Source organism: Salvelinus sp. IW2-2015, linkage group LG32 (assembly GCF_002910315.2).
Source record: "Salvelinus sp. IW2-2015 linkage group LG32, ASM291031v2, whole genome shotgun sequence".
NCBI lineage: Eukaryota > Metazoa > Chordata > Actinopteri > Salmoniformes > Salmonidae > Salvelinus > Salvelinus sp. IW2-2015.
Window position 1 is genome coordinate 30103490 of NC_036871.1, and position 27457 is coordinate 30130946.

General features: G+C 41.9%; 1 protein-coding gene across 2 annotated transcripts; it reads left to right on the top strand.

Annotated features, from left to right (window-relative positions):
• On the top strand, positions 1-26313 carry LOC111957162 (CDK5 and ABL1 enzyme substrate 1). 2 transcript variants are annotated; one of them, XM_023977909.2, is made up of 10 exons: positions 1-748; positions 11983-12054; positions 12425-12517; positions 13902-13979; positions 15534-15639; positions 15791-15950; positions 16317-16423; positions 21489-21595; positions 21795-22002; positions 22548-26313. In XM_023977909.2, exons 1-10 carry the CDS (start codon positions 180-182, stop codon positions 22686-22688), a joined length of 1641 nt encoding a protein of 546 aa, XP_023833677.1. In that variant the 5' UTR covers positions 1-179; the 3' UTR covers positions 22689-26313. The 2 variants fall into 2 exon arrangements, with proteins under 2 accessions (XP_023833677.1, XP_023833678.1); XM_023977910.2 differs by lacking the exon at positions 13902-13979.
• The last annotated feature ends 1144 nt before the right edge of the window (positions 26314-27457 follow it).

Sequence of the window (27457 nt, forward strand, 5' to 3'; positions counted from 1 at the left end):
ATTGGTCCACTTTTTTRCCCTGCTGCCACAATACTGCAGACACGTAACCATCCTGTTTTTAGTCAGTTTAAGCTTGCACTTAAAATACAAGGCTTTTACATTTGCTATCTACATAAGCACACTTTAATGTCATCTTGACAAAACCTCTGCTCGCCGATTCGAATCGCTGGAAGTGGACCATGGCGGCTGCCACGAGCAGCAATTCATCCACAACCACGCTTCAGATAAAGCATTCCAGTATCGAGCATACGCGGAAACGCATAGACCCTCGGAGGAGACAAGCCGCACTCTCTTTTCTCAGTAACATTTCTTTGGATGGTCGACCGGTGCAAGATGATGCCGACAATCAGATCGAAGAGGATAATTCAATTGAGTCGAGGACTAGACAGAGCCTGGTTTCTGCAGCAGAGCGTCCTCTGTTCGCGGCTGGCAGTGGCACAGGGGTAGCGAACCCCACCGCTACCCAGGCGCTCGCTATTGCAAACCAGGCTCTGATTGCTAACGCACGAGATAGTTTTGGGATTGGTCCCGCCGCTGCAGCTCAAGCGTGTACAGATCCGGAAGGGGATGCTTTCGGCCCTTCGATTTTCAGTTCGCCTTTCTCTGCAGTACCAGCCGCGATTAGAGGCAGGCTTCAGACCTACACTCAGGGAGTTGTGCCTGCTGCCTACTCCAGGCAGGCTTCCCAAGGCTTCTGTTTGGAGGGAGGACAGATAGCCAACTCTGTCCTGGAGCTGCAGAGATCAAGGTAGGGCAATTGTAGATATCTCCATCATGTAGTGTTTACATTCATGACATGTGTGAAGAAGATTACTGGTTGCCCATATTGGGAATGGGAATAGTGACACAGAAGCCCACAGTCAATGTTTACACTGCACTCTCACAAATTATGCATGTCATAGGCTACAGTATTGCAACCCAATAGTGTCAACAATACAGGCTGGCTACAGTATTGCAACACTCATATTGCAATAGTCACTGAAAGTAAGGTAAGAGTTATCTTCAGGAAGGTCTTTGTTGAGTGAAGCCACCAAACAGGATCCACACAGACCTGGGCTAGACTAATGTGTATCATCAGTTATCATCTCAACAATAGCACAGGTTTCTCCGGTCACATTTTGTACTAGTGCTGCTCAAAGGGCATCATCAGTCTTAGTCAGTCAGTGTACTGCTAAAGACAAGTTTATACAAAGAGACAGATTACAGCAAAGAGCAAGAGCCCTGGCTTTTTCTCAGATATGTGAAACTTAATATGCTGCTTACAACTGTGCACATGCAGTGGCCCATTGATTTAGGTGGAATCAACAGGATTAGATTGAAAAGGTCAACCATTGTGGAATCATTTTGATTAGCCTGCCTATTAACCAGTATGATGCATGTGCCCTCAAATAACAGAATGTGTAAAACATGTTATATTCATGGTAGCACTGAAAGGCATGTCCAGCAGGAAGGTGGACTTGTTTTCCCCCGTGCAGATACGGTCCCCTGTGCAGATTTTTTCCCATAACCTGTTGGGAGGACTTTACAAAGCTGCCCTGCACCTGCTGCCTTGACTCTCCTATGCAATATAAACAACCTGTAACCCAATACTCCTCAACATATCTGAACATGGACACCTTTTATACCTTGTTTACATGTTTACTCTGTAGAGTGGACCAGAGCACAGGGAAAATCTGAGGCTGCCTGACACTCTGTCCCTGCCTATACCCACAAACACACACAATTATCTGTAAGGTCCCTCAGTCGAGCAGTGAATTTCAAACACAGATTCAACCACAAAGACCAGGGAGGTTTTCCAATGCCTTGCAAAGAATGGCATCTAAATCTATGGCAAGACCTAGCAATGATCAACAACCAATTTGACAGAGCTTGAAGCATTTTTWAAATAATAATAGGCAAATGTTGCACAATCCAGGTGTGGAAAGCTCCTAGAGACTTAGTCAGAAAGCCTCACAGCTGTAATTGCTGCGAAACATGCATTGACTCAAGGGGTTGAATACTTATCTAATCAATATATATATWTTTTTTAATATTCTTTTTTTTTAATCCACTAACATTACAGTATTTTTAACATAGTATTTTGTGTAGATTGACAAAAAATTACAATTAAATCCATTTTAATCCCACATTGTAACAAAAGTGAAGGGGTGTGAACTATACATTAACTATACATTCATGTACATACTACCTCAATTGGCCCGACCAACCAGTGCTCCCGCACATTGGCTAACCGAGCTATCTGCATTGTGTCKRGCCACCCACCACCCGCCAACCCCTCTTTACGCTACTGCTACTCTCTGTTCAACATATATGCATAGTCACTTTAACCACATCTACATGTACATACTACCTCGATCAGCCTGACTAACCAGTGTCTGTATGTAGCCTCGCTACTGTTTTCCACTGTCTTTTACTGTTGTTTTTATTTCTTTACTTACATATTGTTCACCTAATACCTTTTTTGCACTATTGGTTAGAGCCTGTAAGTAAGCATTTCACTGTATTCAGCACACGTGACAAATAAACTTTGATTTGAATACTGTCTGAAGGCACTGTACATTACAATGATTCAGTAGTTAAACCCCCCCAGGTTATGGAATGCGGTTGGTCAAAGGAGGCTGCCCATGTAAACTGAATTATAAGCTGTTGAGTAATAACTAAGGCGACCTGTTGAGGGACCCCGGCCATATTCCACAGACACATCATAGATGGGCATCTCTCACACAGTGCCTGGTCTGTTTTCCCAGGGCAGCAGCTTGGTGGAAAAGTGGCCAGATCCAGAGAGAGAACCTTGGCTGGGAAGGGAAAGGCAGGACGCCCAGGCTTTCAGAGACGCTGCCCGGCCAGACTCTCCTTTATCTGTTTATCTCCATCTTCTGTTCTTCACTCCACTTCCTCTCCCAAGGGCACCATACCAGATACTCTTTATTTCTCTCTCTCTCTCTTTCCTCGCTCTCCATCTTCCTCCCTTCCCTCTCTCATGGCCTCCAGTCCTGCTCCCAGCCAGGAATCCCCAACCCTCAGATCAGCTGCCAAAAGATACTCTGAGATCAGRGCTCAGAGCTGCTTAAAACCATCTTATTCGGTGTGCATTGATTCTAATGCATACAAATGATGGTTGGGTTTACATAGGCTGCAGTATTCTACTGCTCAAGCTAGACTGATAGACAACGGCCTTTTACATTCTAGCATAATTTACGGCGCCCACTCTGTCTTGCTGCTACTGTAAAGGTGTCAGCCCGAGGTGTGGATCTGTTTAAACCGCTTTAAAATGAAAAACCACATTTAGCTTGTTGTTGTTGCCACAAAATCAAATTCCCATAAAATTGTATGGATTGACAGTTAATGCAGTAAATTATATTCTGCACTCCAACGTCTCCCCATGTTTTAAATCATTTTTCACAAGCTTACTACAGGGAGACTATGAAGCCAAGGGAAGCCATAGCAGAGAAACCACATGCAGTATAAACCATTACAATGGTCCTTTGCAGTTTTGTGCAATTGAGTCATATCCTTTTGGAGGTTGATTGTTGTTTGGTGAAGTAATGGTTGGCATAATTACATGATTATGTAAGCAGCAATCTTAGGCTAGTTTGCCTCTGAAACCCTTGTGGCTTGAACTGTAAGCGAAATCTCCAAAGCAGCTGCAGGATAGGCCTTTATGGTTAAAACGGCCACCATAATTAAACCATTACTGGTAATGAGTCTTGACATAAGAAAGATAGACATGATGGGTTACTCTAGTTCCAAAATGGAACTTGGAGTACAAGTTCACTAGTTCAAGTTCCACAATGCTAGTAGCACTGTTGTTCACCCTAAACAACATGCTATTTAAAGGGAAGGGGGAAGGATGGATTCAGAGTGGTTTTACTGTATGTCAAGCAACCAGAGCAACTAACCACAAGGTTCTGTGTCTTGAACAATATAGGTATGTGTTCTTGTCCTTTATCCATGTCTGCAGCAGTGTTTCCCCTATATTCATATATAGTTTTTTTACAGCAGTGGCAAGAATTTAGCAGCGTTGGGACATATTTCTGCCGAGACGCGCTTTTAGAGCCCCCCCCCCGCCCTTGCCAAACACTGCTACAGTAGCAGGAAGAAATTCACTGTTGTTGCAGCATTGTTGTAAATGTGTTGGAGAAGAAAGACCGAAGGGGCTGAGAATAGCCTTTGTTGATTGGGTTTTTCCCCAAATGATTCAATTTTCTTTGGCCTGTAATTGTAAGAAGGCTAGAACATTAGATTGACTTCCACTCTGTCACCCGACAGTGGAACGGGAATACAATGTCCATGGCAGGCTGCCACTGGGCGTGCGTGTGAAACAATTGAATCTTTCATGTTGAGCACTACAGCTCCTTATCCTAAAAAGCGACAAGCATAGCTGTCAGGTTACATACCAATTGTTTTTGAATGTCCTCATAGGATGTGTATAGGAATGTTGTTAAGATTGATTTAAATAGACCATGCTTGAAATTCATTGAATGTGAACAGTGCTTGAAAATCKAATCAATTCAAGTGTTTGTCACATGTGCCGAATACAACAGCTGTAGACCTTAGTGACATGCTTACTTAAAGTTCTTAAACAACAATGTAGTTTTAAGAAGAAAAAAAATAACTCCATAAATTAAACAACCATTTGAGTAAACAAAAACACAGACAGATGGTGTCTTTCATGGGCAGCTCCACTTACAGATGCCCATTGTTGTTCTGTCAATATTGAAGGAGGCGATAATTGGAAGTAGCCTGGGCTCTGCCTTAAAGCTTCTGAGTTTCACCAGTCCTTGTTAACGTCAAAATGCTACTCTTGGATTGGAGTTGATTTATCAAGGACCTCAGCCACACGAGCCACGGACTGTTCACCCCGTTACCATCTAGAAGGAGGCGACAGTACAGGTGCATCAAAGCTGGGACCGAGAGACTGATGAACAGCTTCTATCTCCAGGCCATCAGACTGTTAAACAGTCACCATTAGCCGGCCTCCGCCCAGTACCCTGCCCTGAACCTTAGTCACTGTTAATAGCTACCACCCGGTACTCTACCCTGCAGCTTAGAGACTGCTTTGCCCTATGTACAGAGTCATTGAAAGCTGGTCATTGCTGTACACACCTTTTCTATTAATATACTGTCTATACACACACACATATATATACACTGCTCCAAAAAATAAAGGGAACACTAAGATAACACATCCTAGATCTGAATGAATGAAATATTCTTATTAAATACTTTTTCTTTACATAATTGAATGTGCTGACAACAAAATGACACAAATTATCAATGGATATCAAATTTATCAACCCATGGAGGTCTGGATTTGGAGTCACACTCAAAATTAAAGTGGAAAACCACACTACAGGCTGATCCAACTTTGATGTAATGTCCTTAAAACAAGTCAAAATGAGGCTTCAGTATGTGTGTGGCCTCCACGTCGTGTATGACCTCCCTACAACGCCTGGGCATGCTCCTGATGAGGTGGCGGATGGTCTCCTGAGGGGTCTCCTCCCAGACCTGGACTAGCATCCGCCAACTCCTGGACAGTCTGTGGTGCAACGTGGCGTTGGTGGATGGCGAGACATGATGTCCCAGATGTGCTTAATTTGATTCAGGTCTAGGGAACAGGCGGGCCAGTCCATAGCATCAATGCCTTCTCTTGCAGGAACTGCTGACACACTCCAGCCATGAGGTCTAGCATTGTCTTGCATTAGGAGGAACCCAGGGCCAACCGCACCAGCATATGGTCTCACAAGGGGTCTGAGGATCTCATCTCGGTACCTAATGGCAGTCAGGCTACCTCTGGCGAGCACATGGAGGGCTGTGCGGCCCCCCAAAGAAATGCCACCCCACACCATGACTGACCACCGCCAAACCGGTCATGCTGGAGAATGTTGCAGGCAGCAGAACGTTCTCCACGGCGTCTCCAGACTCTGTCACGTCTGTCCATGTGCTCAGTGTGAACCTGCTTTCATCTGTAAAGAGCAAGGGCGCCAGTGGCGAATTTGCCAATCTTGGTGTTCTCTGGCAAATGCCAAACGTCCTGCACGGTGTTGGGCTGTAAGCACAACTCCACCTGTGGACGTCGGGCCCTCATACCACCCTCATGGAGTCTGTTTCTGACCGTTTGAGCAGACACATGCACATTTGTGGCCTGCTGGAGGTCATTTTGCAGGGCTCTGGCAGTGCTCCTCCTTGCACAAAGGCGGAGGTAGCGGTCCTGCTGCTGGGTTGTTGCCCCTCCTACGGCCTCCTCCACGTCTCCTGATGTACTGGCTGTCTCCTGGTAGCGCCTCCATGCTCTGGACACTACGCTGCCAGACACAGCAAACCTTCTTGCCACAGCTCGCATTGATGTGCCATCCTGGATGAGCTGCACTACCTGAGCCACTTGTGTGGGTTGTAGACTCCGTCTCATGCTACCACTAGAGTGAAAGCACCGCCAGCATTCAAAAGTGACCAAAACATCAGCCAGGAAGCAATAGGAACTGAGAAGTGGTCTGTGGTCACCACCTGCAGAACCACTCCTTTATTGGGGGTGTCTTGCTAATTGCCTATAATTTCCACCTTTTGTCTATTCCATTTGCACAACAGCATGTGAAATTTATTGTCAATCAGTGTTGCTTCCTAAGTGGACAGTTTGATTTCACAGAAGTGTGATTGACTTGGAGTTACATTGTGTTGTTTAAGTGTTCCCTTTATTTTTTTGAGCAGTGTATATATACCACACCACATACAGTGGGGCAAAAAAGTATTTAGTCAGCCACCAATTGTGCAAGTTCTCCCACTTAAAAAGATGAGAGAGGCCTGTAATTTTCATCGTAGGTACACTTCAACTATGACAGACAAATAGAGGGAAAAAATCCAGAAAATCACATTGTAGGTTTTTTTATGAATTTATTTGCAAATTATGGTGGAAAATAACACATGCCCGACCTCACTAATGCCTTGTGGCTGAATGGAAGCAGGTTCCGCAGAAATTTTCCAACTTCTAATGGAAAGCCTTCCCAGAAGAGTAGAGGCTGTTATAGCAGCAAAGGGGGACCAACTCCATATTAAATGCCCATGATTTTGGAAGTAGATGTTTGTTGAGGAGCATACTCTTGGTCATGTATATTCCGCACTCTTACATTGCTCATTCTGATTTTTTTAAAATGTCTTTCATTCTTGTTGGATTATGCGTTTATTTCTAGGTATTATTACTGCACTGTGGGAGCTAGAACACAAGCATTTCGCTGCACCTACAATAACATTTGATTTGACCTGCAGTTAAACATCAATAGCTGGTTGTTTCAGTCTTGTTTGAAGTGAATGAGTAGTCTGGTCTGTGTGTTATTGTTTGCACGGGTGTGGAAAACATCCTTGCACGTCCCTCCTGGCTAGCCTGCTGTTGTTCATCTACAGTAGCTGGATCAGTCTGAGCGTCCACCTCCGTGCTGTTGTTCTCTACAGTAGCTGGATCAGTCTGAGCGTCCACTCCTGCTGTTGTTCATCTACGAGTAGCTGATCAGTCTGAGGTCCCGCTGAACAGTGGAAACTACTTTTCATGGGTTCAGTTCATCAGATGTGTACTGTCAAACTGTGAAAGAAAAACCTAGTAGTCAAAATCAAAATAAAATATTCTGTCCAAAAATGACATTTGCAGCAGTGATAAGATCTTGACCCAATGACATCTGGCACAGTAACATCTGTAATCGGTGAACTAATAATTTGTCATGGCAATAGATAGATTAGAGTACCTGGGTGAGGTCATGGTCACTTATGTTTCTAACAGACAGTGAGGGTGTTATTTGCTCTGCTGATCGCTACAGCCTAGCTATTCTGGTTAACATGTTCTCCAGGGTGAAGGTGGAGAGACATACAGTGCATTTGGAAAGTATTCAGAGCCAGCCTTATTCTAAAATGGATTAAATTGTCCCCCCCCCCCCCCCCCCCTCAATCTACACACAATAGCCCCGATAAGGACAAAGCAAAAACAGGGTTAGAATTTTTTGCTAATTTATATAAAAATGGTTTAAAAAAAACGAACATTTACATAAGTATTCAGATCCTTCTCTCAGTAGTTTGTTAAAGCACCTTTGGCAGAGATTACAGCCTCATGTCTTCTTGGGTATGACACTACAAGCCTGGCACACCTGTGTTTGGGGAGTTTCTTCAATTCTTCTCTGCAGATCCTCTCAAACTCTGTCAAGTTGGATGGGGAGCATCGCTGCACAGATATTTTCAGGTCTCTCCTGAGGTTAGATCAGGTTCAAGTCCGGGGTCTGGTTGAGCCACTCAAAGACATTCAGAGACTTGTCACGAAAACACTCCTGTGTTGTATTGGCTGTGTGCTTAGGGTCGTTGTCCTGTTAAAAGGTGAACCATCCTAGTTGGAGGTCCTGAGCGCTCTGGAGCAGGTTTTCATCAATGATCTCTGTACTTTGAGAATGAGAATCTTGTTTCTCATGGTCTGAGAGTCTTTAGGGGCCTTTTGGCAAACTCCAAGCCAGCTGTCATGTGCCTTTTACTCAGGAGTGGCTTCCGTCTGGCCACTCTACCATAAAGGCCTGATTGGTGGAGTGCTGCAGAGATGGTTGTCCTTCTGGAAGGTTCTCTCACCTCCACAGAGGAACTCTGGAGCTCTGTTAGAGTGACCATCGGGTTCTTGGTCACCTCCCTCACTTACAATATAGCTGGGTATTTTAATTATCTTTATTAAGGGTGTCAATCATTTTTAGACCGCCCCGATTGCTCAGTTTGTCTGGGCGGCCAGCTCTGGGAAGAGTCTTGGTGGTTCCAAACTTCTTCCATTTAAGAATGATGGAAGCCACTGTGTTCTTGGGGACATTTAATGGTGCAGAAGTTTTTTGGTACCCTTCCCCAGATCTGTGCCTCAACTCAATCCTGTCTTTGAGCTCTACGGACAATTACTTCGACCTCATGGCTTGGTTTTTGCTCTGACATGCACTGTCAACTGTGGGACCTTATATAGACTGGTGTGTGCCTTTCCAAATCATGTCCAATTGAATTTAACACAGGTSGACTCCAATCAAATTGTAGAAACATCTCAAGGATGGTCAATAGAAACAGGATGAACCTGAGCTCAATTTCTCAAAACCTGTTTTTGCTTTGTCATTATGGGGTATTGTGTGTAGATTGAGGGGGGGAAATGATTTAATCAATTTTAGAATAAGGCTGTAACGTAGAAAAATGTGGGGAAAAAGGAAGGGGTCTGAATACTTTCCGAATGCACTGTAGCTAAGACATGCTCTGTTCTGTGCAACCGATGAATGTGTCACCTCATCAGGAATGTTAACCTTAGCATGTTAGGGCAGCTAGCAGGCTAGGAATGTAAGCCTTTAGGCTAGCATGATGGTAGCCATCCTATCCATCACTCAGCATTCTCACTGGAGGATGTCGCCGGGCCTGATGGCAATAGACAGCAGTTGTCTATTGTGCTATACAGATACTCTTCTTGSTGTGCCGGGTGGAGATAAGAGTACATGGCCGTTTTAGCTTTAGCCAGCACCATCTTCAGATTAGCCTTAACGTCGGTAGCCCTGCCCCCTGGTAAACAGTGTATGATCGCTGGGTGATTCGATTTAAGTCTAATACTGCGGGTAATGGAGTCGCCAATGACTAGGGTTTTCAATTTGTCAGAGCTAATGGTGGGAAGCTTCGGCGTCTCTGACCCGGTAACGGGAGGAGTAGAGACAAGAGAAGACTCGGCCTCAGACTCCGACTCGCTACTCAATGGGGAAAACCGGTTGAAAGTTTCTGGTGGCTGAACAAGCGACACCGGTTGAGCATTCCTACAGCATTTCCATCCAGAAGCCATGAGAAAGTTGTCCGGCTGCGGGGACCGTGCGGGGGGATTTATACTACTATCTGTACTTACTGGTGGCACAGACGCTGTTTCATCCTTTCCGACACCTAAATTACCCTTGCCTAGCTATCCTCGCCATAAGGCGATCGTTCTCCTGTATATTATGAGTACAGAAGGTGCTGACGAACCATGTCCAGATAAAGCGTCCGGAGTGAAAAAGTTGAATGAGGGAAAAAGGTTGAGGGAAAAACTAAAAATATAAACAGTAATTAAAAAGTAAAAAGTAAAAACCGTAAAGTTGTCAGCTAGCAAAATAAGGTTGGCAACAAAACGCACAGCACAGCAACACGTGATGAGAATTCATAACATGTAGGCTACATGCTTTCCTTCATTACTTTCTTGCCAGGTTTCTCTCAAAAGAGAGGTTCTCAACTTCAAGAGATTATCTTTGTTAAATATGAAGATGTAAATAAATAAATTCCTCCATCTCAGTGCAGAGTGGATGTATGCCATGTAGTTGACCATGTTTACAATTTCTGGCACATCTCAGTGCTAGACATTTTAGAACTGGTTTCCTTTCCAATTGCTGTTTCTAACCACATTCTCCTGTAAACATTATATAGTCTCACCTATGTGGTATAAAGACTGTTTAATCATCCTCTGTTGGTTTAGGCTTGCTTACTGCTGGGAGTTTGTCAAGGACAGTCATTTTTTGTTAATTTGTTCTGCTGTTCTGTAGTTGATTAACCAGCCGGAGGGTATACTCTTATCATCAGCTCATTCTTTCTCTCCCGCTGAATTGGTCATTGAAGAGGTGACAAGTCAAGTTGGGTGTCATTGAGTATATTTAAATAAGTACCACACGTTTAGTGGAGCCTGAAAGCTTGGTGACAACTGACAAGCAGGCTGGCAGGAGTTGTGCAATATGTTTTTTTATTTTTATAGTAATGGGCTAATAGATTTTGCGCTGGCTAAGTCATGCAACCCAAGTGTGAAAGAAAGGCCTGTCTTTGAGGAAACAGTGTTACAACAAAATGAACCAGCCAATGTCTTTATCCTCTTATGGCATATTTCCATACAGGATTTACCTCAGTCTTTTACCCAAAAGGCTCAGACTTTTCTGTTTCCATCTACGCGGGCCGGCACCCGTGTCTCAATGGGCCACTGGTACTTTTCAGCCAGCATTTACATAACAATGGCTAAATGTGAACTTTAACACCTCTCAAAGCAACTGTTTTGATTATGCAGAGGTTGTTGATTCTGCTAGCTATGGAAACAATTTCCTTAGTATAACATGTATGTATACACTGATGTTAGTAGAAAAGCAGCATTAATTACAAACTAAACCAGTTCCTTACTCTAGATTAGAATGTTCTAACCATTCTACATGATCTCACAGAGGCTACTGGTCAGAATGTAGAACACAACAGTGATCATTGACCACAGCAGCCAGCCAGTCACACAGTGCTGGTGTCAATGATTACAGCTTTGCTTTGTAAATAAGCCACTGTGCCTGACAAGACGGCACAGTACAAAGCCATAGAAACTTTAGCTATGCTTCACATCAAACGTGAAGGTAATGTACATGGGCCAGACTAAGAGGTCCAGTTAGTTTAGGCTACTCATTCATTCTCCAGACCGTTAAAGGAAAATGATTGTTATGGATGATCATTGTTGATTTTAGATTGTCAATGATTTAAGATTTGGGTTCAAAACAGTACAATGTTGAAGATTTTTCTAAGGTTTCCCAATATTGATAAAATGAAGGTTAACCAGTGGGTTTGGGTAGAACTACCTTGCTTGCTGTTAGATAAGGAATGATGTGGTTAATACCATTAATTATGAAGAAATGTGGTCAGGGTTTATCATGAACAAGGAGCCTCACTCTATTGACATTTAGGCCTCTTTGCGAAAGCCCATGATTAAGAGTGCTTTGACCATTTTATTACATCAACACATTTCTTTCTCTGTTATGGTAAGCCAAGGGTTTTAACCTGCATAATCATTACCAAATAAATGACCATCATTTAGCAAATATCTTGCAATGCAGAATGAATGATTCTAAATGGGCCTAATACATAGTGTCCAGTCTTTCCTCTTCCAGGGCCAGGTAGAGCTGTTTAGCAGCAACACAAGTTGCTTGTAAACTCAATACCAGCTCCTTATTTCCCTTTTCTCCACAGACGGCGGCTCATCTCTCAGCGATCCTCCTTGGAGACACTGGAAGACATTGAGGAGAACGCTCCTCTACGCAGGTACTGTATAGCAACAACTCTCACAGATCGCACAACTCGGCACACCACCCAGAAACATACATTTGGTTTGCTCACATTTTCCTCTCGTTTTAGAGCGGTACTCGAGAAGTCAATAACAGCTTTGGCCTGGGAAGTATTTTGATAGATGATGACATTTGGGGAGCTGTAGTTTTACTTCAGTTTGCTATATGGAGCCATTTTATGTCCTTTGGGGTGGTGGGAACATCAGGCAACACTTTAATGTCTTTCGTCTGGCTCAGTCTCTCTGTTGATGGTTGTTAAAGATATGTTGTGGTCTTTTACTGCTCCAAATGGATCTCAATGAATCACGTTTGTTTTGATCTGTCTTGAATAAATTGTGTGTTTTTAGATGCAGAACCCTCTCAGGTTCACCCCGACCAAAGAGCTTCAAAAAGGTCCACTTCATCAAGAACATGAGGCAACATGATATGCGCAATGGAAGGTATGAATGAAAACAACCCCATCCCTAATTCAATACAAACCTTCAATAGAAAATGGCAGGATGCCCCCCAATGAACACACAGCAGTTTGAATACCCCTCAGGTTAATGAAATCTACTAGAGATGTCACTTATTCTAAGCTATTCCTTATTGCTTAGTAGTATCAATCAATTTACTATTGATTGATAAATTATCCTATTGAATTATAAATGTATCAGACTGATCAGCAGTTCATTGAAAGGTTAATTTTCACAGAAATTCTCTCAAATTGAGTTCATATTTCATATTGTATACATTGTCAAAGCTATACATTGAGGACCACACCCTTGAATCATGAAACGCATCACACTATCTCACTTMTATAAACAATGATACATGCACTTTCACATTCCAGAGCACTGAAGAAATTTGGTCACACAGATGTTACAATGACTTATTTGATATATATATATAGTGATACTGTATGTAGCTAGTGTACAGCAGCTTCTCTCAGTAATAAATACTATAGCCTTTTATGGATATTTCCTGGAATCTAAAAGAAATTGGACAGTTAAACTATTTCCACAGCACTTCATTTTGTATTACACAGATTATTCAACTATCTTTTTTTAAATTCTGGGTGTTTTGAACTACAAGCCTCAAGCTTCTTTTACACTTGGGTGTGTACCGGACATATTTATTTTGATGAATGGTTATATATCTGTCTTCTTTTGGCCCAGGAAGAACAAGGAGTGTGCTGATACATTCTGTCTTCATAGTAGCTTTTAATAAAGCTTATTTCTGGATTTTAGGTGGTTGAATTGGGACAGCAACTGTTGTGCTTTACATTCCATCTCTATGCAGTTGCTGTTGTTTTTATTTACTCTAATTTAGCTAATCAGTGTGCCATATACAGCAGTAATGAATTGCCATACGTCCCATTCTGCCTGTGACGTTGATATTGATCAATGAGTAGGCCTGTTATTGTATGTCATAACTCAAAAAGTATAAATCAGTGACAAAGTTTTATGAAGCAATTTCTCAATGAATTGCAGCAGCAGTTATGCAAACCACTTTCAGGAGTGGTTCAATTTTACTGTACTATAGGGTTTTTTACCTCGCGTGCAGCTGCTATTCTGATATTGTACGATAAACAAGTTTGGTCTTGTTTAGTCTCCAAAGCAAGACATGGCTAGTAGCATCATTTGAAAAGATCTGCATAATTTTGTTCCCAAATCTCTGACTATATATGACATACTCCACAATACACTCAAAGAACACATTAAAAAAACAGTATTTCATTTAGTTTTTTAAATCTTGATTGTTTTACTGCTCACTTTTTCCTCCATCTTAACCTGTAAATCTGAGTGTCTTTTTCACATAGTTCATTCATTTTGTTTTTTATAGGATAGTCCTAATCAGTGGCAGAAGATCCTTGTATAGTGTATTTTCTGTCCTGCCCTATCGAGATTGTAGCCAACCAGGGTATGTATCCTACAGCATGCCAACCTCCATTTTTCCATCCTTCGTTAACCGCTTTCCCCCGTTCTCACATCCCTTTTGTTTCTGCCGATATATAACTGGTACTTTATTACATTGGGACAGGGATAACATTATTACAATGAACAGTGTTCTAGACGGGTTGGTTTTGGTGGATGCATTTTTACTACAAAATAAATGTTTGTAAGAGAGATGAACAAGTAATCTACTGAATTAATTAACTTAAAGTAATGAATCACACCCATTTAAGGATTGTATCCATGTCACTATGTTTCCATGTAGGCCTGTAGTTTGCTGTATCAAGACTATTTGTCTTTGGAAGACATCATGAAGTTGTTTAGGTTCATTCTAATACGACTTCGTTTTGCCCATTGCAACCGTCTCTGGCTTTGCTGTTATCATTTAGGCTGCACTTTTCCTCAATTCGTTGCTGCCCTCAAAGATTCCGTAGCATGTTTTTATCTCAGCACTTTAACTCTTAACTTTGCATGCGCTTTGCTGATCCATCCATAACCATAACAGAGCATTATGTAGTTTCTGTTTGGAGTTTACACATGACATCTCAGTTTGTTGTTGATCATATTGTTCTCCCTGTGCAGTTAGAGATTATATTTCTTGGCCCTTGGAAGAGAAAGCCTGGCTTACCAGTAGTCAGACTTGTTTTTTCTTATTGCAACACGAGGTTCAGACTCCTTTGTGTTATGGGGACCCATGGTAGTCTTGAACTCTCTCCGGCCTGGTATATAGCTTCCCACCTGGCCTGCCTGGGGAAAGAGGCAGTGTTGGTTTGACCTGGGTCCTGGTGCCCCCCAATGAAATAGCTTGTTTTGGAGGAAGTGAAATTTAGATTAACACAGAGAATACAATGGACAGAGAGGAAGAAAGCACCATTTAGGGGGCTTAGTTAGGAGCATAACAGGGTAATTTATGCAGCCTAATCTTCCCAAGCCTAGCCATACAATGAAGGGTTAAAGAGCTAATGAAGCCCCTAATGAATTCAATAGCCTCATTCCTGACTGCCCAATGCTGCTAATTGGCAGTTGAGATTGCGTGGCTGAGTGTCATTGCAGCAAAATGCACTTTTGACTATGTAGAGAATTGACCAAGCTAAAATCCCATGCCCTGTCTTATACTCAGTACCATATAGGCCTAAAATAATAATTATCTAAATGATGTCCACAAGCCCAATCTTCTGTCTTTTAGGACCTTTTCCTGCATTGTTTTCCTTTCTTGCCTCAATTAGTGTTTTTGTTGATTTACCCCAGTGTTTATAGTAACTGGGTGATTCAATTGCCTTGTTAATTAGCTCAGTCCTCTCTGGGGCATTATGGCACTGTGGAATTCTGGGAACATGGAATGATAGCTTCTCTTAGGTTTTCTACCTGGTCTAATTCCACATTCCTTTTTTAGAGCTCCCATTTATTTTCTGTGTGATAGATGGTGAGAGAGATGCCGAGGTGGAGTCTAGACCCTAGACAGAAGACTGTTTGGCAGGGGGTGTGGGTTTTAGGGGTGTCTAAAGGTTTTGTGCCCCGGCAGGGATGTGAAACTGGAAAGCGGGCGGCAGCGTCACCCCTCGGGCGGGGTCAGTGCCAAGGAGATGGTGATCGGGCTGGAGGGAGTGGAGCTGGGGGCCTATGGAAAGGTGAGAGAGGATGGGAGACATATCCTTTCCTCCCTACTTTGTTACAGATCAGTTATCAACTCGAGGAAGAGAATAGGGAAGGATTTTTGGAGTATGTAACAGACAGTGGTCCAATAACATGCTGTTAAAATGTGAGTATCTCTCGCCACAGACTGTATCATACACCCAGTTCCTGTACCCCACCAACGCCCTGGGCAGCGGACGCAGGAACACCATCGACTCCACTTCATCCATCTCTCAGTCTCGTAACGCCAGCCACCGCAGCCTCAGCTTGGGCCGGGCCAACAGCAATCAGAGCAGCATCGACACAGGTCAGTCATATGAGTATGTGGATTCTCCGGAGTAGTTGTGGCATTCATACAGGCCAGTGTGTGGATCCTCCGTCCTGGAGAGAGCCCCTGAATAGGTGTATGTCAGAGTGAGGATGATACATATCACCCTCTCCCATCCACAGTGTGAAGTTTTAGTTGATCAATTACTTGTTCAACATTGAGGGCTTGACTTTGTATTAGAAGAAATGGAAAAACAATTTGTATTTCTCGGCCCCAGTGTTTGTTTATCCCTGGGTCATTGTGTGACTAATATATAGTAATATGCCATTTAGCAGACGCTTTTAGTAATTTGTGTATAGATTTTATGTACAGGTGGTCCCGGGACTGTCCTTTTGTCCCCTGCAGGGAATGATCTGGGGGACTTGATCCGGGAGTATGACCCCAATCTGTTGGACGATCCCCAGTGGCCGTGTGGGAAGCACAAGAGAGTCCTCATCTTCCCCTCCTACATGGTAAGAGACTACTCTGCTTACCAGAAATGGTTTCAAACAGTATTTGTTTCCTTTCAAGTACTTCGTTCTTTATTGAGCCTGCCTTTATGCCACAGGGTTTGTTCTTGAGACAATTACATTGGTTCCATTGTACCAGACAACTCAATCTAGCACAGCTAAAGTATTTGAATGATTTCAAATACTTTTTGAACACAGGTCTGCTGTTTACTATGGCCCTGCATGTTGCTCTCTTCACAACCCAGGGATGTTTTTATTTATTCCGGCCTGTCAAGAGTCCACCTTATGTAAGTAAGAGCAATGGGAATTAGGCTATTTGTGGTCAAGGACATTGTATTGCTGAATGGATCCACTATCAGTGGTATTTCTCCTGTTCATTTGTATCAAGTCATGAGATATCTTCCTTGTTTTTCCTGAAGAAAAGAGTATTCCCCCCAAAATATTTTGTCAGAAAAATAACTATGAAACACAACCAACTCCTATATATAATCATATACTGTATCAACTCAACTCACTGTAAGCCACAAGAGTCTGTTTGACTGACTATTCTAATCAGCAAGGCCAATTCCTGGCTCAGCTCCCACTCCTACTAGAGTCTGTGGTGTGTGAATACACTCCCGTCTCTCTACCCTGTAGCTCTTTGAACAGCCACCATCATAACAGCTAGGTTGCTTCCAAAATGGCACCCTATTCCCTGTATAGTGCAAAACTTTTGACCAGGGACCACAGGGCCCAAATATTTAAATGAGTTAATCACAATTTCTTTATTTGCTCAAATTGAGCCTTAAAGCTTTTTCCATTTTAAAAAGCAGTGTATTGAGTTGCACTGCTTTGAAACTCTAATTATCTACATCAGAATGTTTTAATTAAGCAGTAAGGCACGAGGGGGTGTGGTATATAACCAATATACCACGGCTAAGGGCTGTTCTTAGCACGAAACAACGCGGAGTGCCTGGATACAGCCCTTAGCTGTGGTATAGTGGCCATATACCACAAACCACCGATGTGTCTTATTGCTATTATAAACTGGTTACCAATTATAGCAGTAAAAATACATGTTTTGTCATATCCTTGATATACCACGGCTGTCAGCCAATCAGCATTCAGGGCTCAAACCACCCAGTTTATAATATAATTTTCACCATYAACACCAAATTCACTACAGCTATTAATGCTCCCAATGTTTAGGTAGGCCTACTCCCTCTTATCAATGTTCTTGAAATGTAACACTTAAGCACAACACACACACACACAGCTTTAAGTTATGTTAAAGCTTCAGGCATTCTAAATGAGTGTGACAAAAGAAAAATAGAACTGGCTCTGGATACAAAGAACTTGTCCAACAATGTTATGAAAACACTGTAACCATCTGTACTGTTCAGATAACATTACACACATAGGCCTTCCCACTTTCCAACCCTCCCACATCCTCTCGCTCTCACAGGGAGTTTCTTATGCACTTACTCCCGCTCTCACACATCCGCTTCACACCCTAATCTTGCATATGCAGCCTACCTTTTGAAAAATGTATTTGAGTAGCCTATTCCTTTTCAGTTCTAACCTGTGCCATCCATATTTGTGCATAGTCTAGTCAGTGGTCAAGTAATCTGCTAGCTAGCCACACGGTCTTCAGCGCTGTAAAAGCGCAAGCATTGATTATAGCTGTGTTCCGTGTTGTGTTCTGCTCATAAAAAGGTCCGTGCGGAAACATGTGCGCTTAAAGAGTTCCGTGCGGTGAAGAAATAGAGACTCGATTAACGTTATAATTTTTTGTTTGCCGAGAAACATGTTAACTTTGACAGCCCTACTTTTTTCTTTAACTGATTTTTCAGGTTCTACTACTAACTGTGTCATGATATACAAATAATTTTAGTATGTTTAGTTTCCTTTGTGATCAGGTAAATATCTATAAATGACATTCCTTTTAGTTAGAAATGCGAGGTTTCCCATATAATTTTAGTATGTTTAGTTTCCTTTGTGATCAGGTAAATATCTATAAATGACATTCCTTTTAGTTAGAAATGCGAGGTTTCCCATAGTAGCCACACGTTTGCTGCAGTAGTCTAAGTATAGTTACAAATAGCTGATGGTATATTTTGAACTCTGATGGGGAGCTGCATGGAGGAATACTATCCATGACCAAAAATATCAAGTTAAAAATACTAGTTTGATAAGTTGTATTACTGCAGGCTTGAGCAAAGCAAATTACTTGGCATGAGCTAACTTGGGCAATATGCTGTAATTTCATAATTGTTATCTCTCTTATCACATACCCAGATTGAGTGTGGGTCAACTGCAGTGCTCCTTCTATCTTCCTAGATAACAGTTGAGCCTCTGACCTGAAATAAAGTTCAATGGCTAAATTACAGTAGGGGAGAGTCGGGTAAGTTGAGCTATTTTGTTTTTCATTCCGTCAAGGGAAATGGTATTCTTTCTAACAAAGATATCTACATATATTTCAGGATGTTGTGTATCCCTGGAAATAACTAGTATTCATGTAAACAGTACAGCTTGTCACTTGTCCCTTAATTATTTTAAGCATATTTTAACAAGTTTAACACCTAATAAGCACTTTGTACTTTTTTTTTTTTTAACATAGGCCAGGTCCTGTTGTTACCTCATGTCCCAGAGCTAATACCTTGCAAAACACCTGGGAAGAAAACACTTAAACTTTCCATTGGCTCAACTAACCCCAAGGCAAAGATTTTGACTATTAGCCCACACAGCTTCAAGGATGCACTTTAATACTAGGTTTAGGATCTCATATTGAAGCTTATAGAGAGCCCAACTGATGTATAGAACACATTTTAAAATATACATTGGTTTAGATACAAGCATCATGAAACCTTTTACACAATAAATTAATTTGACTGGTAAATATCTGTTTTTTGGACTTAACTTGCTTACCACTTTTTCCATGTGGTTTCTTCCATTAGTCTCCATGAAATTACCTCTTCCTAAATGTTTGGTGAAATTATTAATTTTGTGTATAGTTTCCTAGAAACAAGGGCAGTTCAATTTACCCCACTCTCCCCTATATCAACAGAATATACTGAGCTTGAAAATGGTAAAGCATCAAACATTCTATAATATATTATTCTGTCTTTCCGTGGCCCGTGTATGGTGTGCCACCCAACTCCAATGCCTCGTGCCCCGACACTCAACCACCCAATGGAACTTGCGCTGAGCGATATGGCGCTATTATTATTTTTGGAATAATAAAAGTTCCACATTTTCTTTGAGTAGGGTGGCAACACATACATTATATGCGACTTCAATGGGTCTTTCTCCATTCTGATTTGTTTTATACTGTTCAATTCAACTTCAACCAGAAATAATTTTCTGCATTTTCATCGCTAACTTGAGATCATTTCCACACTGCCACTTAGGGGAGCACAATATGGGGAAATAATCTAGGTCTTTTTTGTAAATGTTGTGATTTTTTAGCAAAACACTTGGGTGAACTATTGGAATCATGGAAATATAGTGAGTATTCTAATTATATAGTTAGAATATAATAGCGTTCACTTTAAATACAGTCTTGTTTGACATGACAACAAATTAAAATGCCAGGGGGGAGTTATTGTGACAGGGTAGGAACAAGTGTTGTGTTTCCTAGGGGACCCTACAATCTTTAGATACATGTTTTTTCTTCTTAGCTACTTCATGTAGCTAACATATTCATGCTTTGCGTATTCCTCTTTGTTTGAGAAGATACTGTTGCACAAACAACATGCTGATGTTAGGTCTACACCATCACTGGTATTATCAGGCTGTATAGCTAATTACGTTTGCTCTGACTCAGTACATGTATTAGCTAGCTAGCTAATAATCAGCTAACTAGTAATTAGCATTAGCGGCTAACACGATTTAGTCCTAACTTGCTAAGAAAAGACAAACTAGCTGTTTGCAGATGTAAGAAACAAACGAATCATGTAATTATAGAACGCTAGTGGATTTCTATTAAGAAGCTAAGTGAAAACAGCATCGTTGTCATCAACATGGTTGCATTCAGACCGCATTGTCAAGGCAGCACATACAAGTGTATCGTGGTCGAGGATAATTACTTGACACATTGGAAAGAATTGACAAAATAAACAGAGCAAACTAGAATGCTATTTGGCCCTAAACAGAGAGTACACAGTGGCAGAATACCTGACCACTGTGACTGACCAAAAATTAAGGAAATCTTTGACTATGTACAGACTCTGTGAGCATAGCCTTGGTATTGAGAAAGGAAACCGTAGGCAGACCTGGCTCTCAAGAGAAGACAGGCTATGTGCACACTGCCCACAAAATGAGGTGGAAACTGAGCTGCACTTCCCAACCTCCTGCCATGACCCTATTAGACACACATATTTCCCTCAGATTACACAAACCCACAAAGAATTAAAAAACAAATCTAATTTTGATAAACTTCCATATCTATTGGGTGAAATACCACTGTGCAATCACAGCAGCAAGATTTGTGACCTGTTGCCACAAGAAAAGGGCAACCTTTGAAGAACCACCATTTGTAAATACAACCCGTATGTTTATTTATTTTCCCTTTTGTACTTTAACTATTTGCATCCCATTTCAACACTGTATATAGACATATGACATTTGAAGTGTCTTTATTCTTTTGGAACATTTGTAAGTGTAATGTTTACTGTTAATTGTTTTTGTTATTGCACTTTGGCAATGTCGACATGTTTCCCATGCCAATAAAGCCCCTTAAATAGAAATTGAGAGCGGAGAGAAATGACTCAAGTTCGAAGTAAACTATAAAAATGGACGTTACACACGGCGTATCACATTTAACAAACCAAAATACTGTTATAAAAGGTCAAGTAAAAATCCAAACCGATCTGTGCATCAATACCAATATCATAAAAACTGTATACTGCCCAGCTCTAAATGGAACCCAACACTGAATATAAAGATCCCGTCACCTTCCATAGTGAGACTGATGCCGTTTCCTCTTCCACATATGGATACAATAACCTATAACACTTGAACAAATTCAATAACAGAGCCTAACACCAGTGCTGTCTGTCTGACAACAATTCTTTCATCTTCCTTTCAGACTACAGTCATAGAGTACGTCAAGCCTTCTGACCTCAAGAAGGACATGAATGAGACGTTCAAGGAGAAGTTCCCCCACATACGGCTGACCCTCAGCAAAATCAGGAGGTGGGGATGTCTAGTCCAAACATATATTGGAGTATGATGTTGAAATGATCAGTTTGGTGCAGCAGTATTTAAATCAAAATTGGTTTACTGACATTGGCCACACTATGATACCTACTGGGTTCTTCTTTTTAGCTTTGACCTTTTAGCGTTTGTCTTATCTCCCTGCCTTCACCACCTTCAACCCCCCCTCCAACCCCAGTCTGAAGAGAGAGATCCGTAAATTGGCCCAGGAAGAGTGTGGCTATGAGGAACCCACCGTAGCCATGGCCTTCGTCTACTTCGAGAAGCTGGTCCTCCAGGGGAAACTCAACAAGCAGAACCGCAAACTCTGCGCCGGCGCCTGCGTCCTGCTCGCTGCCAAGATTGGCGGAGACCTCAAGAAGCACGAGGTCAAGCAGCTCATAGACGTAAGTGTCGTACTTTTCTCATCGTGCACTGGGCTTCGGCTCTGAGCACGCTGGTGGAAACCATGAGTGCTTTCCTGTCACGCAGACAAACAGCGATCCTGCACGGATTATAGGATTGTTATAGAAGTGTTAGAAGTGTTTCCTGTAAAGCTGGGATCCTTAGTGGTGAAACTGCCATGTCCGTTTGGGATATTACAACAACAAAGATGTTACTTCAAACAACCAACACTTTTTTRCCCCCCATCCACAAAAACAATGACATGCGTCTGGGGCAATCAGTGGCGGCTGTTTCACCTTTTGCGGATCCCAGCTTTAATGTTAAACTTTTATAAACATGTAATAAAAATAGGATGGTTATATAATATTGATGTGGTTATTTTTGAAACATTATAAATATCTGCGTGACAGGAAAGCACCACATGACAGATAGCAAAGTGGCTAGCTCACGGATCGTAGACCAAAGTATTTTCAGTCACTACATATTAAGTAGTACAGTGGTTTAGTTACTACATCACCTCTCCTCTCCCTTTTTTCCTAATTTGTAGAAACTGGAGGAGAGGTTTCGTGTGAACAGGAGAGAGCTGATAGCCTTTGAGTTCCCTGTGCTTGTAGCCCTGGAGTTCAACCTGTACCTGCCTGAGCACGAGGTCATGCCCCACTACAGACGCCTCGTCCAGACTTCCTAGCATTAGTGACCCGTCAGGAGGAGCACGTAGACCATGCCCTTCTGATCCAGGACCAGAATCTACACCACACCCTCCTCCCCACCCCACCACTGGGTGCCACGACCATGTCTCCTCTCTGCAGCCTGGGGATCCATTATGGACCATGATGTTGGAGCTCCACTACACTCTACTGCAGGCCACATTCATATGTTCATTTTCAGATCGAGACTGGAAAGCAGCCAAAGTGACACGTATTTCCATACACGTATTCTTCAACATTTTTCTCAGACTTTTACTCCTACATTCGACACTAGCTACATCTTCAAAAGACTTACACTATGATTCAAAGTTTGGGGTCACTTAGAAATGTCCTTGTTTTTTGGTCCATTAAAATAACATCAAATTGATCAGAAATACAGTGTAGACATTGTTAATGTTGTAAATTACTATTGTAGCTGGATTTTTTTTWWTTTTWTTTTTWATGGAATATCTACATAGGCGTACAGAGGCCCATTATCAGCAACCATCACTCCTGTGTTCCAATGGCACATTGTGTTAAAAGGCTAATTGATCATTAGAAAACCCTTTTGAAATTGTTAGCACAGCTGAAAACTGTTGTGCTGATTAAAGAAGCAATAACACTGGCCTTCTTTAGACTAGTTGAGTATCTGGAGCATCAGCATTTGTGGGTTTGATTACAGGCTCAAAATGGCCACAAACAAATAACTTTCTTCTGAAACTCGTCAGTCTATTCTTGTTCTGAGAAATGAAGGCTATTCCATGCGAGAAATTGCCAAGAAACTGAAGATCTCGTACAACGCTGTGTACTACTCCCTTCACAGAACAGCGTAAACTGTCTAACCAGAATAGAAAGAGGAATGGAAGGCCCCGGTGCACAACTGAGCAAGAGAACAAGTACATTAGAGTGTCTAGTTTGATAAATAGACGCCTCACAAGTCCTCAACTGGCAGTTTCATTAAATAGTTCCCGCAAAACACCAGTCTCAACGTCTACAGTGAAGAGGCGACTCTGGGATACTGGCCTTCTAGGCAGAGTTGCAAAGAAAAAGCGTTCTCAGACTGGCCAATAAAAATAAAAGATTAAGATAGGCAAAAGAACACAGATACTGGACAGAGGAAGATTGGAAAAAAAGTGTTATGGACAGACAAATCTAAGTTTGAGGTGTTCGGATCACAAAGAAGAACATTCGTGAGACGCAGAAAAAATGAAAAGATACTGGAGGAGTGCGTGACGCCATCTGTCAAGCATGGTGGAGGCAATGTGATGGTCTGGGGGTGCTTTGGTGGTGGTAAAATGTGAGATTTGTACAGGGTAAAAGGGATCTTGAAGAAGGAAGGCTATCACTCCATTTTGATACGCCATGCCATACCCTGTGGACGGTGCTTAATTGGAGCCAATTTCCTCCTACAACAGGACAATGACCCAAAGCACAGCTCCAAACTATGCAAGAACTATTTAGGGAAGAAGCAGTCAGCTGGTATTCTGTCTATAATGGAGTGGCCAGCACAGTCACCGGATCTCAACCCTATTGAGCAGTTGTGGGAGCAGCTTGACCGTATGGTACGTAAGAAGTGCCCATCAAGCCAATCCAACTTGTGGGAGGTGCTTCAGGAAGCATGGGGTGAAATCTCTTCAGATTACCTCAACAAATTGACAACTAGAATGCCAAAGGTTTGCAAGGCTGTAATTTCTGCAAATGGAGGATTCTTTGACAAAAGCAAAGTTTGAAGGACACAATTATTATTTCTAACCTTTTCAACATTTTCTATTCATTTTGCAACTCATTTCATGTATGTTTTCATGGAAAACAAGGACATTTAAGCGACCCCAAACTTTAACGGTAGCGTATGAAAGGGAGAATCCGATCTTCCTCCACTTTGAAAAACAAACTAAAAAATATCAACACTTTTTACATCCTCTGCTTTTTTCTGAGGTTTCATGTCATCTTTCTAGTTAAAGAGCATTGCAAGATTATTATTTTTTTCAAAGCAAATTATTGCTTTGTGATTGTTACATTTTCACTAATCACATTTTTATCTTTAGATCCCATCTTTATTTTTTTGAGAGAGAGATGATTGATTTCCTTGGTCCCTCGTTCCTATGTTGAACTTGGTAGCCCAAAGTTAGCTAAAGTTGTTCAGAACTATTTCCTAATCCTTCCTTGGCTTGTTCTGGTTGCCTTATGATCATCATACGAATGAATTGCGCTGCAGAATTTGACAGGACTGTTATCAACGTGAATGTGCTTTTTGAAAGACATTTTCCAGTCTCTCCTCATAAGTATACTTTTGAATAATGCAGATATGGATGGATGTGATTTGAGAATTACTTGTGATGAAACAAACTGATTCTGATCAAGTTCAGTTGACTCAAACCACAAAAGGGCAAGTTGATGTAAATGGTTCTCCATTTATTTTCTCATCCATTTTCTATTTTCTAGCCACCAATCCCACTATCAGCATGACAATTTATAAAAAAATTGTAAAATACAGATTTAATGGGATTTTATACTGTATAGTATTCAGTACATTTAAGTACTCTTGTTTTCTACCTGTGGAGTGCTTGCTTTGGACATTCGGTGACTGGGCCTACTCTTATCAGTGTGTAGTCTCCTGTGCTCTATGTTAGAGTGTGTTATCAGTGCGTTTCTCGTGCTATACTGGAGTGGGTGGAAAGGTATTGGAAGCAAGTCATGATGATACCAATGATACAGGTCTGGTATTGAAGCTGAACCTCTTAATCACAATATCTGTCATGACCACAGCAAGTGTTTAAATGGCATGGTATCTGTCATGACCACAGCAAGTGTTTAAATGGCATGGTATCTGTCATGATCACAATATTGTTGTGCCACCAATCTTTTATGACGAGTAGTTCAAGCTCGAAAGTCACCTTTGGAATGGTATGCTAATGGGATTGTTGTGACATCATAGCAGTGTTACCAAGAGTTTCTCTTATTTTATTAGATCCAACTTTAGTCTTTTTCACACTTATCTTTTTCTTTGGTTTGAATGGACAAATCAAACAGGCCTTACAGAAACGAGCTTTATGCTACATGCACATATCCATGTCTGATCAGAAAGTTTAGGATGGTGAAAATCCTTTTGTCATGCACCTCAGCCACACCCTAAGTGCAATGCTTATTAAATTACCCTTTTAAATTGTGTGTCGCTGTAATATTGACCTGTAATGTTGGGTATATATTCTCTCAATCTGAAATTGACTATAGAAACTTTGATACAACAACGTAGGTTGATACTGAACTATGTCACTGAGAAACATGGATACATTGTTCAAGTAAAAATAGACAATGTGTGAATTGCCATGCGCTTGAATCAGGCCTTTTGTATACAACACAGAAGGGTTGGATAAAACAAGTTTTATTTGACTTTAATCTGATTGCTGTGATTGAGTAATCAGAAAAGATGGATAGTGCTGAAATTGGGGTGAAATACTTTTGGGAGAAGTTCTGATTCTATTTGTAAGCCCAAAAGGTTTTGTCATAGGATACACACTTTTAGGCTTTGCCAGAAAGCTGATGGTCAACAACATCCAAATACACATGCGTATGTTTGTAAATATACTGCTTTGCTTATTCAATAAAAACAAGATTCCTGAAATGTGAGTGGCTTCGCTTAATTTTGTGTTACTCTCTCCTGATGTTTCTGAATTGATTTACTGCCATAACATGAGATCTGGTTTCACTCTTAAAATTAGTTGCAGAAAACCAATAGCATTTATTACAATTCAACCATGCATGAAGCAGTGCATGTTTCTCATTATACAAATCATAAACCCTTGAACGTGAGGTTTAGCCCAAATGTTAAAAAGCCTGTGACACATCAGCACTGTGATGTTGAGTCTGTCACCCAACCGGGTGTAATTTAGCCTGAATATTAAAGTATGTCTCACATATCCCTATGCATAAGAGCATCAGAAACAACTCCAAGTCAGTGTGAGTTGAGAAGGCCAGCCAGTGCTAATGAGTTGTGGCTCTCCCATATGGAGCTCAGGGAACATGTTGTGCCCGGCTATGGCTCTGCTGCAATCTGAGAGGACAGTTTCTCAGGGAGAGAGAGGAAGGAAAATATAGCGAATGTAAGGGAAAGCTAGAGAAAAGGAGGGAACAAATGGGCTCTCCCAGTACCGTCTGACACACATCCAAGGTAAACAAGGCGGGCGGGCAGTCACGCCAGTCCCAGTCTTGTGCTACCATCAAAACAAACAGTTCCAGGCCTGGCCACGGCCACATGGCCTATATGGCTTAGCCCTCTTCATTGATACCCCTAATACCCCTCTCAGAGCCTCATAAAAGGACAATTGACTGCTCTTCCTGGGGTTGGCTCACACACCAGCCACCGCCATTGTACCAAATATGTGTTCCATCGTTTTGGGGGCAAGCCCCCTGGCCTAGTCTATTGCCCTTCCCGCTGTTAAAATAACACTTGGCTGAAACGGCAGTTTGCCCCCTAGGCCTTTCCTCCCCCTCCTGATGCTGTGAGTGATGCAGTGACTCAGGGCTTTTCACCCCAGGTCAGACCCCGGCCGCTGCTGGGCCCACCACCACCATTATGGCCTGGACGTTTGTAAACAAGGAAGTGAATGTTGGGAACTGAATGGTGAGTGTTGTGGCCGTCAGTGGGAGAGGGACTCCCTAGTTGGCTGTTTGTCTGGTCAGCAAGGGAGGGGGGGGGGGGGGGGTGTATTCAGCGATGTGAAATGTTGCAGATAGAAATAGATATAGATATAAGGAATCATATCAATGTGAA